This window comes from Coregonus lavaretus (genome assembly GCF_964263955.1).
Source record: "Coregonus lavaretus genome assembly, contig: HAP1_SCAFFOLD_405, whole genome shotgun sequence".
NCBI lineage: Eukaryota > Metazoa > Chordata > Actinopteri > Salmoniformes > Salmonidae > Coregonus > Coregonus lavaretus.
Window position 1 is genome coordinate 120,041 of NW_028160816.1, and position 14,126 is coordinate 134,166.

Below are 14,126 nucleotides of genomic sequence, written 5' to 3' on the forward strand. Positions count from 1 at the left end.
GTTACCTCGGCTGAAAACACAATCAGTTAAACACACGAGGTAATGAAGTTATTAACGTTACCTCGGCTGAAAACAACAAGACAATCAGTTAAACACACGAGGTAATGAAGTTATTAATGTTACCTCGGCTGAAAACACAATCAGTTAAACACACGAGGTAATGAAGTTATTAACGTTACCTCGGCTGAAAACAACAAGACAATCAGTTAAACACACGAGGTAATGAAGTTATTAACGTTACCTCGGCTGAAAACAACAAGACAATCAGTTAAACACACGAGGTAATGAAGTTATTAATGTTACCTCGGCTGAAAACACAATCAGTTAAACACACGAGGTAATGAAGTTATTAATGTTACCTCGGCTGAAAACAACACGACAATCAGTTAAACACACGAGGTAATGAAGTTATTAATGTTACCTCGGCTGAAAACACAATCAGTTAAACACACGAGGTAATGAAGTTATTAATGTTACCTCGGCTGAAAACACAATCAGTTAAACACACGAGGTAATGAAGTTATTAATGTTACCTCGGCTGAAAACAACAAGACAATCAGTTAAACACACGAGGTAATGAAGTTATTAATGTTACCTCGGCTGAAAACACAATCAGTTAAACACACGAGGTAATGAAGTTATTAATGTTACCTCGGCTGAAAACAACAAGACAATCAGTTAAACACACGAGGTAATGAAGTTATTAATGTTACCTCGGCTGAAAACACAATCAGTTAAACACACGAGGTAATGAATTTATTAATGTTACCTCGGCTGAAAACACAATCAGTTAAACACACGAGGTAATGAATAAGGTCACTGATCGATGGGGGGGTGAGAACACAGAAGGAACTGTAACATTCCACAGAACACACACTCTTCATCCACAGAGATTCATTGCAGACTGCATTATAATAGCCATCATGACAAAAAGAGGAAGTATAGAAAGTGAAAAGGAGAAATGTGGCGATGCTCTGCTCTGTTATCGGCCAATAGATAGCTCTACTGGGAAATAGAATGTTATTTATGTCAAGCAGGTTTCAAGCAGGAGGAAGCTAACCCTTGACTAAAACACAACAGGTGTAGGCTACAGGTGGTTCTGGCCTGTCAAATCGAGAACCAGCAGGCATCTCCTGAACAAGTAAGTAAGCCATCTTGCGTCTGTCTTCCGAAGGCCACTGACTGCACGGTGTCTTCAGACTAGACTAGACTAGCAGGCTCTGCTTAGCCAATCACTGACTGCAGGCTCTGCTTAGCCAACCACATCTCCTGGAGAAACCCTGTCTGCCCTAATGGCACCCTGGTCAATCTTAGTGCACTAAAAACGGGAATAGGGTGACATTTCAGGACACAGCATCAACCAGCCCCTGTCTGTCTCCTATCAGCCAGCCCCTGTCTGTCTCCTATCAACCAGCCCCTGTCTGTCTCCTATCAACCAGCCCCTGTCTGTCTCCTATCAACCAGCCCCTGTCTGTCTCCTGTCAACCAGCCCCTGTCTGTCTCCTATCAGCCAGCCCCTGTCTGTCTCCTATCAGCCAGCCCCTGTCTGTCTCCTATCAACCAGCCCCTGTCTGTCTCCTATCAGCCAGCCCCTGTCTGTCTCCTATCAGCCAGCCCCTGTCTGTCTCCTATCAGCCAGCCCCTGTCTGTCTCCTATCAGCCAGCCCCTGTCTGTCTCCTATCAACCAGCCCCTGTCTGTCTCCTGTCAGCCAGCCCCTGTCTGTCTCCTGTCAGCCAGCCCCTGTCTGTCTCCTGTCAGCCAGCCCCTGTCTGTCTCCTGTCAGCCAGCCCCTGTCTGTCTCCTATCAGCCAGCCCCTGTCTGTCTCCTGTCAGCCAGCCCCTGTCTGTCTCCTATCAGCCAGCCCCTGTCTGTCTCCTGTCAGCCAGCCCCTGTCTGTCTCCTATCAGCCAGCCCCTGTCTGTCTCCTATCAACCAGCCCCTGTCTGTCTCCTATCAGCCAGCCCCTGTCTGTCTCCTGTCAGCCAGCCCCTGTCTGTCTCCTATCAGCCAGCCCCTGTCTGTCTCCTATCAACCAGCCCCTGTCTGTCTCCTATCAGCCAGCCCCTGTCTGTCTCCTGTCAGCCAGCCCATGTCTGTCTCCTATCAGCCAGCCCCTGTCTGTCTCCTATCAGCCAGCCCCTGTCTGTCTCCTATCAACCAGCCCCTGTCTGTCTCCTATCAGCCAGCCCCTGTCTGTCTCCTATCAACCAGCCCCTGTCTGTCTCCTAGTTGTAACCAACTAGGGCTGTGGCGGTCACGAAATGTAATCAGCCGGTGATTGTCAAGCAAATAACATTCGATCTCACGGTAATTGACTGTTAATTAACAAACCCATTTAGCTTCTCCTGGCTTCCACGCATAGCCTACAAGCCACCGATGCAGACTTTTGGAACATCTACATTTAAAAAAGTCTAATAAATCCATGTAATATAGCCTACACCTTCACAATAAATCCATTATTTATTTTAGACAGGTCTAAAGAAACATGATATGAAGAAAATGTAGTCTATTTCAGAAGAACAGAATAGCGTACTCTGAGTTGTCCTTATGTTAGGTCCTGATCTGGCTATGCCATATGGCTGTGGGCTACACTAGTTCATTTAGCAGACAAGATTTGGTTAGAGTTCTGTAGCATTATTTTATAGAATGAAGAATATAATTGAACAAAGCTGAATAAAATAGAAAGGATATTTTCTCCAAACGGTTTGAGGAAGTGGCCACATGCGGCTATTCTGTGTTGAGCGGTTAACAAAGAAACAGGTCCTCCTTTATGCTTCATTTAGAGTTATTGATGTACAGTTGAAGTCGGAAGTTTACATACACTTAGGTTGGAGTCATTAAAACTCGTTTTTCAACCACTCCACAAATGTCTTGTTAACAAACTATAGTTTTGGCAAGTCGGTTAGGACATCTACTTTGTGCATGACACAAGTAATTTTTCCAACAATTGTTTACAGACAGATTATTTCACTTATAATTAACTGTATAACAATTCCAGTGGGTCAGAAGTTTACATACACTAAGTTGACTGTGACTTTAAACAGCTTGGAAAGTTCCAGAAAACTATGTCATGGCTTTAGAAACTTCTGATAGGCTAACTGACATCATTTGAGTCAATTGGAGGTGTACCTGTGGATGTATTTCAAGGCCTACCTTCAAACGCAGTGCCTCTTTGCTTCACATCATGGGAAAATCAAAAGAAATCAGCCAAGACCTCAGAAAGAAAATTGTAGACCTCCACAAGTCTGGTTCATCCTTGGGAGCAATTTCCAAATGCCTGAAGGTACCACGTTCATCTGTACAAACAATAGTACGCAAGTATAAACACCATGGGACCACGCAGCCGTCATACTGCTCAGGAAGGAGATGCGTTCTGTCTCCTAGAGATGAACGTACTTTGGTGCGAAAAGTGCAAATCAATCCCAGAACAACAGCAAAGGACCATGTGAAGATGCTGGAGGAAACAGGTACAAGTATCTATATCCACAGTAAAACGTGTCCTATATCGAAATAACCTGAAAGGCTGCTCAGCAAGGAAGAAGCCACTGCTCCAAAACCGCCATAAAAAAGCCAGACTACGGTTTGCAACTGCACATGGGGACAAAGATCGTACATTTTGGAGAAATGTCCTCTGGTCTGATGAAACAAAAATAGAACTGTTTGGCCATAATGACCATCGTTATGTTTGCAGGAAAAAGGGGGACGCTTGCAAGCCGAAGAACACCATCCAAACCGTGAAGCACGGGGGTGGCAGCATCATGCTGTGGGGGTGCTTTGATGCAGGAGGGACTGGTGAACTTCACAAAATAGATGGCATCATGAGGAAGGAAAATTATGTGGATATATTGAAGCAACATCTCAAGACATCAGTCAGGAAGTTAAAGCTTGGTCGCAAATGGGTCTTCCAAATGGACAATGACCCCAAGCATACTTCCAAAGTTGTGGCAAAATGGCTTAAGGACAACAAAGTCAAGGTATTGGAGTGGCCGTCACAAAGCCCTGACCTCAATCCTATAGAACATTTGTGGGCAGAACTGAAAAAGTGTGTGCGAGCAAGGAGGCCTACAAACCTGACTCAGTTACACCAGCTCTGTCAGGAGGAATGGGCCAAAATTCACCCAACTTATTGTGGGAAGCTTGTGGAAGGCTACCCGAAACGTTTGACCCAGGTTAAACAATTTAAAGGTAATGCTACCAAATACTAATTGAGTGTATGTAAACTTCTGACCCACTGGGAATGTGATGAAAGAAATAAAAGCTGAAATAAATCACTGTACTATTATTCTGACATTTTAAAATAAAGTGGTGATCCTAACTGACCTAAGACAGAATTTTTTTACTAGGATTAAATGTCAGGAATTGCGAAAAACTGAGTTTAAATGTATTTGGCTAAGGTGTACGTAGACTTCAACTGTAACTTTAGTTGTTCTACAAACGTTGGGCTATATGTTTTGATTTTTAATACATTGTAAGACTGCATGATGCGACTAATGATGATTTGAAAAAAAAGTCACTTGAAAGGCATGAGCTCTGCTTTGTTTTAAGCGCAGGCTGTACACACTTCATCTGTCTCTCATTCACAATTGGACAAGCACTTGTTAATGCCTCGAATTTCAAGGCGGCATTCCCCTTTGTGTGGCCGTAATGTACCCTAAAGAAATCCATGCCTTTTGCGGCCAGTGGCCGGTGTGCCCTTGGCCCGGAGTGCTGCACGCTCCGAAGCACCTGTCACTCACATGGCTCTCCATCAGGTGATCCGGTCTTTCTACAAGTGAAGAGAGACACATCGGGGACACAACCGCACGCGCCCTTATCCAATTCCGAGGTGCATATCAGCCAACAAGATGAGTAGGCCTAACGAACAGCAAAAGCACTAGCCTATGTCAATCTACTATCCCCCATAGTACAAAAGTCGACCTGTTCTATTCTGTGCGAGAAATAAATATTCCAAACATAGTCTGGGACAGTTGTGGGACGCAATAGATCCCAAATTAATACAACCACTAGCCAACCACTATAGACTGATCATTTCTTTGTCAGTGGGCAAACGTACAAAATCAGCAGGGGATCAAATACTTTTTTTCCTGACTGTATGTAGTTTTGTTGGTTAGGCCTATATAACCCCTATATGTAGTTTTCAGGGAAGGACAGTCCATGAGAGCAACATTACATTACTGTTTACATGACTAAAACCTATAGATCATTTGTATGGATGAATCCTTCCTTCGTTCTGTTGGTTGGGCGTTCCACAGTAACTAACCTCATGGTGGCTGCTGGTGTCGGAGGGATCGCAGCGTGAGGTGTTGTAACTAACCTCATGGTGGCTGCTGGTGTCGGAGGGATCGCAGCGTGAGGTGTTGTAACTAACCTCATGGTGGCTGCTGGTGTCGGAGGGATCGCAGCGTGAGGTGTTGTAACTAACCTCATGGTGGCTGCTGGTGTCGGAGGGATCGCAGCGTGAGCTGTTGTCAGAGACAGGGTAGGTTGTGTTGGTCATCTCCTGCCATAGCCTCCTGTAGACATACTGCTGTACCAGGGGGTAGATGAGGAAACTGGCGAAGGCATAGAAGGCAACCAGTGGCTCTACCAGGAATAACCCCTTCATTCTCCTCAGGGGAGAGTGGACACAAAAGGCAGATCCCTGGAAGACAAGGTAGGAGAGTTCAGTGGACAGAACAGATCCCTGGGAGGGGAGTGGACAGACAGATCCCTGGGAGGGGAGGGGACAGACAGATCCCTGGGAGGGGAGTGGACAGACAGATCCCTGGGAGGGGAGTGGACAGATCCCTGGGAGGGGAGTGGACAGACAGATCCCTGGGAGGGGAGTGGACAGACAGATCCCTGGGAGGGGAGTGGACAGACAGATCCCTGGGAGGGGATTGGACAGACAGATCCCTGGGAGGGGAGTGGACAGACAGATCCCTGGGAGGGGAGTGGACAGACAGATCCCTGGGAGGGGAGTGGACAGACAGATCCCTGGGAGGGGAGTGGACAGATCCCTGGGAGGGGAGTGGACAGACAGATCCCTGGGAGGGGAGTGGACAGATCCCTGGGAGGGGAGTGGACAGACAGATCCCTGGGAGGGGAGTGGACAGACAGATCCCTGGGAGGGGAGTGGACAGACAGATCCCTGGGAGGGGATGGACAGACAGATCCCTGGGAGGGGAGTGGACAGATCCCTGGGAGGGGAGTCGACAGATCCCTGGGAGGGGATGGACAGACAGATCCCTGGGAGGGGAGTGGACAGACAGATCCCTGGGAGACAAGGTAGGAGAGTTCAGTGGACAGAACAGATCCTTGAGAGGGGAGGTATTGAATGTATTTGGGTAAAACATAATACAACAAGATGTACATTGGATCCCCAGAGGATAGTTAAAAGCATTGGATCCCCAGAGGACAGTTAAAAGCATTGGATCCCCAGAGGATAGTTAAAAGCATTAATTAAAACATGTTTGCAAAGTGGTCCTTGAATCGAATGTATTGGGTTTTATACAGGGATAACCTGGACACGGGATGGAATGTAAACAGGTGAGCCAGAACAGTACGTAGCCCATTTATACTTCTGTTTTCATCATTGTGTCTTCAAACAACAGTATAGCACAGGGCTTCCCAGTCTCGGTCCTGGAGGGCTGAAACCGCTTCCGGGTTTTGTTTCTACCTGGTAGTTAATTGCACTGAATGAGTCCCTAATTAGAAGGATAGGATGAAAACCAGAAGTGTTTTGGCCCTCCAGGACGGAGACTGGGCATGGTGTGCCTGCTATAACTAAACTATTTTTAGTCACTTGGTTAGATATACCTGAAGAGAGAGAACCATACAGTAGAGAAATGGAACACACAGGAAAAGACTGTCAAGTCACACCAGCTGTGATGTGTAGTCAGACCAAGTCTAATGAGCCTACGGCTTGCTTTCTAAAGATAATGCATACGGCTAGACTCAGCCTGTATGCAAATAAAGAGAATGCCTGTGCCAAGAAGTTACAAGCATACTGTAGGCTACGGTCTGGATTAATACATAGAGATTGGAACGTCAGCCAAAATAGATTGAGGATTCTTGACAACAAGTATAGAAAAAAAAACATTGACATATTTTTTTTTATATATATATAAAAAATACCACATGTCAAAGTAGGTAGTCTTCTTCTTCCAAGTCTTACTCATAGTTTGTATTTATTATGGACCCCCCCCCTGCCAAGGCAGCAGCTGCTCTTCCTGGGGTTTATTATGGATCCCCCTGCCAAGGCAGCAGCTACTCTTCCTGGGGTTTATTATGGATCCCCCTGCCAAGGCAGCAGCTACTCTTCCTGGGGTTTATTATGGATCCCCATTAGTTCCTGCCAAGGCAGCAGCTACTCTTCCTGGGGTTTATTATGGATCCCCATTAGTTCCTGCCAAGGCAGCAGCTACTCTTCCTGGGGTTTATTATGGATCCCCATTAGTTCCTGCCAAGGCAGCAGCTACTCTTCCTGGGGTTTATTATGGATCCCCAGTAGTTCCTGCCAAGGCAGCAGCTACTCTTCCTGGGGTTTATTATGGATCCCCATTAGTTCCTGCCAAGGCAGCAGCTACTCTTCCTGGGGTTTATTATGGATCCCCATTACTTCCTGCCAAGGAAGCAGCTACTCTTCCTGGGGTTTATTATGGATCCCCATTAGTTCCTGCCAAGGCAGCAGCTACTCTTCCTGGGGTTTATTATGGATCCCCAGTAGTTCCTGCCAAGGCAGCAGCTACTCTTCCTGGGGTTTATTATGGATCCCCATTAGTTCCTGCCAAGGCAGCAGCTACTCTTCCTGGGGTTTATTATGGATCCCCATTAGTTCCTGCCAAGGCAGCAGCTACTCTTCCTGGGGTTTATTATGGATCCCCATTAGTTCCTGCCAAGGCAGCAGCTACTCTTCCTGGGGTTTATTATGGATCCCCATTAGTTCCTGCCAAGGCAGCAGCTACTCTTCCTGGGATTTATTATGGATCCCCAGTAGTTCCTGCCAAGGCAGCAGCTACTCTTCCTGGGGTTTATTATGGATCCCCATTAGTTCCTGCCAAGGCAGCAGCTACTCTTCCTGGGGTTTATTATGGATCCCCATTAGTTCCTGCCAAGGCAGCAGCTACTCTTCATAGGGTTTATTATGGATCCCCATTAGTTCCTGCCAAGGCAGCAGCTACTCTTCCTGGGGTTTATTATGGATCCCCATTAGTTCCTGCCAAGGCAGCAGCTACTCTTCCTGGGGTTTATTATGGATCCCCATTAGTTCCTGCCAAGGCAGCAGCTACTCTTCCTGGGGTTTATTATGGATCCCCATTAGTTCCTGCCAAGGCAGCAGCTACTTTTCCTGTGGTTTATTATGGATCCCCATTAGTTCCTGCCAAGGCAGCAGCTACTCTTCCTGGGGTTTATTATGGATCCCCATTAGTTCCTGCCAAGGCAGCAGCTACTCTTCCTGGGGTTTATTATGGATCCCCATTAGTTCCTGCCAAGGCAGCAGCTACTCTTCCTGGGGTTTATTATGGATCCCCATTAGTTCCTGCCAAGGCAGCAGCTACTCTTCCTGGGGTTTATTATGGATCCCCATTAGTTCCTGCCAAGGCAGCAGCTACTCTTCCTGGGGTTTATTATGGATCCCCATTAGTTCCTGCCAAGGCAGCAGCTACTCTTCCTGTGGTTTATTATGGAACCCCATTAGTTCCTGCCAAGGCAGCAACTACTCTTCCTGGGGTCCAAACACATTAAGGCACAGCACACACACACAAAAAAACTCCGAAATGAATCAGAACATCATATAACATCATTACACCACTACATATCTACAACACAAAATGTATAATACCACCATACAACAATATTACAATGTACGTGTGTGTAGAGTGCGTGTGCTAGCGTGTGCCCGTGTGTCTCTTCACAGTCTGCGTTGTTCCGTTTTTTTTTTTTTTTTAATCTGATTTTACTCCTTGCATGAGTTACCTGATGTGGAATAGAGTTCCACGTAATCATGGCTCGGTGTAGTACTGTGCGTTTCCCGGAGTCTGTTCTGGACTTGGGGACTGTAAAGATACCTCTGGTGGCATGTCTTGAGGGGTATGCATGTTTGTGTCCGAGTTGTGTGCTAGTCGTCTGAACGGACAGCTCAGCGCATTCAACATGTCAAGACCTCTAGTTCAGTTATGTGTCAATATTAGCTGACACAAACAATAGGAACTGATGAGACGTAGCCTGCTACGATAAAAGGTGAGCAAAGTGTAACCGTGCTCACTGACTGACCGAGATATTAGGATAAAGAACATGCATGATATCACTGGCAAAAATAGACAATTTCTCACCTTTTAGTTTGTCATTTGGTTTAGAGTAAGTATTTTAAAACGCCTTTCCCACTCGTCCTGGATGTTTAGACCATTTCTGCGGACATCTGTACAGTGTTTAGAGATCCACCACTTATAAAAGGTTTAACGTCCTGCGTCCCGCCCCTCTCGCCCTGTGATTGGATAACACTCAGGGGCGCGTCCCAGAGCAGCTGTCAGTCATTTGAAAGGACAGTGAGGGTCGTTCTCCATACAGCAGAACATTTAGTGACAGTCACTGATAGTCTTTTTCGTTTTTCTGTTTGTCTCCACATTGGTTACCTCAGACATCTAGTACTGTATTGGTATTACATCTGAATACATCCTCTGTAGCTCAGCTGGTAGAGCACGGCGCTTGTAACGCCAGGGTAGTGGGTTCGATCCCCGGGACCCCTCATACATAAAAATGTATGCACGCATGACTGTAAGTCGCTTTGGATAAAAGCGTCTGCTAAATGGCATATTATTATTATTTAACCAAAATATAACGTTCAAAGGGAAACTAATGTACCTGTATGGAATCTCCTGTTGAATTTGTTTATCTTGGTGTTGCTGTATTCACTTTTTCTCCTTCAGTTCACTCAGTTTTCCTTTATTTAAAATATCCATCACTTTATGTAAATGTGATTTAACGTTAACGTAAGAGAAGGTGTGTTGCTACGTCACGTTGGGGGAAATATTTAGTTATTATTGAGGTCGCCGGCAGTGGAGGAACGGTAATAGGTTTTAACAAATGTCATTTTTCTACGGTGTACCATTTAAAGCTGATGGATAAATACGAGGAAATAGTTCAACTAGATACCGTTCTTTAGCTGAGGATGTTGGCTACATAAGCTGTCACTAGCGAGAAGAACACTGCATTATTTTATATGCACCAATTTGCTAAATTCAACCAATTGATGTGAGCTGCTGATTGATAGCTTAGTTAAATCCATCCTGCTTGAATTCCCACCGCGCCTGGCTGTCATCTTCGTAATACTGCACTAGCCATCAACATCGATCTGTGGTGGGCACTGGAATAGGGAGAAGCTCCGCGTGTTGGGCCACGCATGGGCACTGGAATAGGGAGAAGCTCCGCGTGTTGGCCACGCATGGGCACTGGAATAGGGAGAAGCTCCGCGTGTTGGCCACGCATGGGCACTGGAATAGGGAGAAGCTCCGCGTGTTGGCCACGCATGGGCACTGGAACAGGGAGAAGCTCCGCGTGTTGGGCCACGCATGGGCACTGGAATAGGGAGAAGCTCCGCGTGTTGGGCCACGCATGGGCACTGGAATAGGGAGAAGCTCCGCGTGTTGGGCACGCATGGGCACTGGAATAGGGAGAAGCTCCGCGTGTTGGCCACGCATGGGCACTGGAATAGGGAGAAGCTCCGCGTGTTGGGCCACGCATGGGCACTGGAATAGGGAGAAGCTCCGCGTTTTGGCCACGCAGTTGATTAGGCTGGACACAAGAATTCCTGACTGACTCGATTGCTGTTGATCCTTCCTTACCGGCCTAGTGGTTGGTGACATCCAGGTATGTAGACCCTTCCTTCCCGGCCTACTTAGATCATAAAGCTGATTTCCTTTAGTCCTACAGGTAAGGGGGTTTACTGCCGTGTTTTACTATGCTGCTGTAAACTACAGGTAAGGGAGTTTACTGCCATGTTTAACTATGCTGCTGTAAACTACAGGTAAGGGGGTTTACTGCCATGTTTTACTATGCTGCTGTAAACTACAGGTAAGGTGTTTACTGCCATGTTTTACTATGCTGCTGTAAACTACAGGTAAGGGGGTTTACTGCCATGTTTTACTATGCTGCTGTAAACTACAGGTAAGGGGGTTTACTGCCATGTTTTACTATGCTGCTGTAAACTACAGGTAAGGGGGTTTACTGCCATGTTTTACTATGCTGCTGTAAACTACAGGTAAGGGGGTTTACTGCCATGTTTTACTATGCTGCTGTAAACTACAGGTAAGGGGGTTTACTGCCATGTTTTACTATGCTGCTGTAAACTACAGGTAAGGGGGTTTACTGCCATGTTTTACTATGCTGCTGTAAACTACAGGTAAGGGGGTTTACTGCCATGTTTTACTATGCTGCTGTAAACTACAGGTAAGAGGGTTTACTGCCATGTTTTACTATGCTGCTATAAACTACAGGTAAGGGGGTTTACTGCCATGTTTTACTAGCTGCTGTAAACTACAGGTAAGGGAGTTTACTGCCATGTTTTACTATGCTGCTGTAAACTACAGGTAAGGGAGTTTACTGCCATGTTTTACTATGCTGATGTAAACTACAGGTAAGGGGGTTTACTGCCATGTTTTACTATGCTGATGTAAACTACAGGTAAGGGGGTTTACTGCCATGTTTTACTATGCTGCTGTAAACTACAGGTAAGGGAGTTTACTGCCATGTTTTACTATGCTGCTATAAACTACAGGTAAGGGGGTTTACTGCCATGTTTTACTATGCTGCTATAAACTACAGGTAAGGGGGTTTACTGCCATGTTTTACTATCCTGCTGTAAACTACAGTTAGGGGGTTTACTGCCATGTTTTACTATGCTGCTATAAACTACAGGTAAGGGGGTTTACTGCCATGTTTTACTATGCTGCTGTAAACTACAGGTAAGGGGGTTTACTGCCATGTTTTACTATGCTGCTATTAATTACAGCTACGGGGGTTTACTGCCATGTTTTACTATGCTGCTGTAAACTACAGGTAAGGGGGTTTACTGCCATGTTTTACTATGCTGCTATAGATTACAGGTAAGGGGGTTTACTGCCATGTTTTACTATGCTGCTGTAAACTACAGGTAAGGGGGTTTACTGCCATGTTTTACTATGCTGCTGTAAACTACAGGTAAGGGGGTTTACTGCCATGTTTTACTATGCTGCTATTAATTACAGCTACGGGGGTTTACTGCCATGTTTTACTATGCTGCTGTAAACTACAGGTAAGGGGGTTTACTGCCATGTTTTACTATGCTGCTATAAATTACAGGTAAGGGGGTTTACTGCCATGTTTTACTATGCTGCTGTAAACTACAGGTAAGGGGGTTTACTGCCATGTTTTACTATGCTGCTGTAAACTACAGGTAAGGGGGTTTACTGCCATGTTTAACTATGCTGCTGTAATCTACAGGTAAGGGGGTTTACTGCCATGTTTTACTATGCTGCTGTAAACTACAGGTAAGGGGTTTACTGCCATGTTTTACTATGCTGCTATAAACTACAGGTAAGGGGGTTTACTGCCATGTTTTACTATGCTGCTGTAAACTACAGGTAAGGGGGTTTACTGCCATGTTTTACTATGCTGCTATAAACTACAGGTAAGGGGGTTTACTGCCATGTTTTACTATGCTGCTGTAAACTACAGGTAAGGGGGTTTACTGCCATGTTTTACTATGCTGATGTAAACTACAGGTAAGGGGGTTTACTGCCATGTTTTACTATGCTGCTGTAAACTACAGGTAAGGGGGTTTACTGCCATGTTTTACTATGCTGCTGTAAACTACAGGCAAGGGGGTTTACTGCCATGTTTTACTATGCTGCTGTAAACTACAGGTAAGGGGGTTTACTGCCATGTTTTACTATGCTGCTGTAAACTACAGGTAAGGGGGTTTACTGCCATGTTTTACTATGCTGCTGTAAACTACAGGTAAGGGGGTTTACTGCCATGTTTTACTATGCTGCTATAAACTACAGGTAAGGGGGTTTACTGCCATGTTTTACTATGCTGCTGTAAACTACAGGTAAGGGGGTTTACTGCCATGTTTTACTATGCTGATGTAAACTACAGGTAAGGGGGTTTACTGCCATGTTTTACTATGCTGCTGTAAACTACAGGTAAGGGGGTTTACTGCCATGTTTTACTATGCTGCTATAAACTACAGGTAAGGGGGTTTACTGCCATGTTTTACTATGCTGCTATAAACTACAGGTAAGGGGGTTTACTGCCATGTTTTACTATGCTGCTGTAAACTACAGGTAAGGGGGTTTACTGCCATGTTTTACTATGCTGCTATAAACTACAGGTAAGAGGGTTTACTGCCATGTTTTACTATGCTGCTATAAACTACAGGTAAGGGGGTTTACTGCCATGTTTTACTATGCTGCTGTAAACTACAGGTAAGGGGGTTTACTGCCATGTTTTACTATGCTGCTGTAAACTACAGGTAAGGGGGTTTACTGCCATGTTTTACTATGCTGCTGTAAACTACAGGTAAGGGGGTTTACTGCCATGTTTTACTATGCTGCTGTAAACTACAGGTAAGGGGGTTTACTGCCATGTTTTACTATGCTGCTGTAAACTACAGGTAAGGGGGTTTACTGCCATGTTTTACTATGCTGCTGTAAACTACAGGTAAGGGGGTTTACTGCCATGTTTTACTATGCTGCTGTAAACTACAGGTAAGGGGGTTTACTGCCATGTTTTACTATGCTGCTGTAAACTACAGGTAAGGGGGTTTACTGCCATGTTTTACTATGCTGCTATAAACTACAGGTAAGGGGGTTTACTGCCATGTTTTACTATGCTGCTGTAAACTACAGGTAAGGGGGTTTACTGCCATGTTTTACTATGCTGCTATAAACTACAGGTAAGGGGGTTTACTGCCATGTTTTACTATGCTGCTGTAAACTACAGGTAAGGGGGTTTACTGCCATGTTTTACTATGCTGCTGTAAACTACAGGTAAGGGGGTTTACTGCCATGTTTTACTATGCTGCTGTAAACTACAGGTAAGGGGGTTTACTGCCATGTTTTACTATGCTGCTGTAAACTACAGGTAAGGGGGTTTACTGCCAT

The 14,126-nt window shown here is 45.4% G+C and overlaps 1 protein-coding gene across 2 annotated transcripts in view; it reads right to left on the reverse strand.

Annotated features, from left to right (window-relative positions):
* The window catches only part of LOC311121418 (lysosomal proton-coupled steroid conjugate and bile acid symporter SLC46A3-like), a 38,821-nt gene extending 29,425 nt beyond the window's left edge, over window positions 1–9,396 (reverse strand). For both annotated transcript variants that reach the window (XM_084195914.1, XM_084195915.1), the window contains exons 1-2: window positions 9,318–9,396; window positions 5,426–5,644 (exon numbers count right to left, since the gene is read on the reverse strand). In XM_084195914.1, the coding sequence (XP_084052040.1) occupies window positions 5,426–5,608 (183 nt within the window). In that variant the 5' untranslated portion in view covers window positions 5,609–5,644; window positions 9,318–9,396. The remainder of the gene's footprint in view (window positions 1–5,425; window positions 5,645–9,317) is intronic.
* Window positions 9,397–14,126: the final 4,730 nt, after the last annotated feature.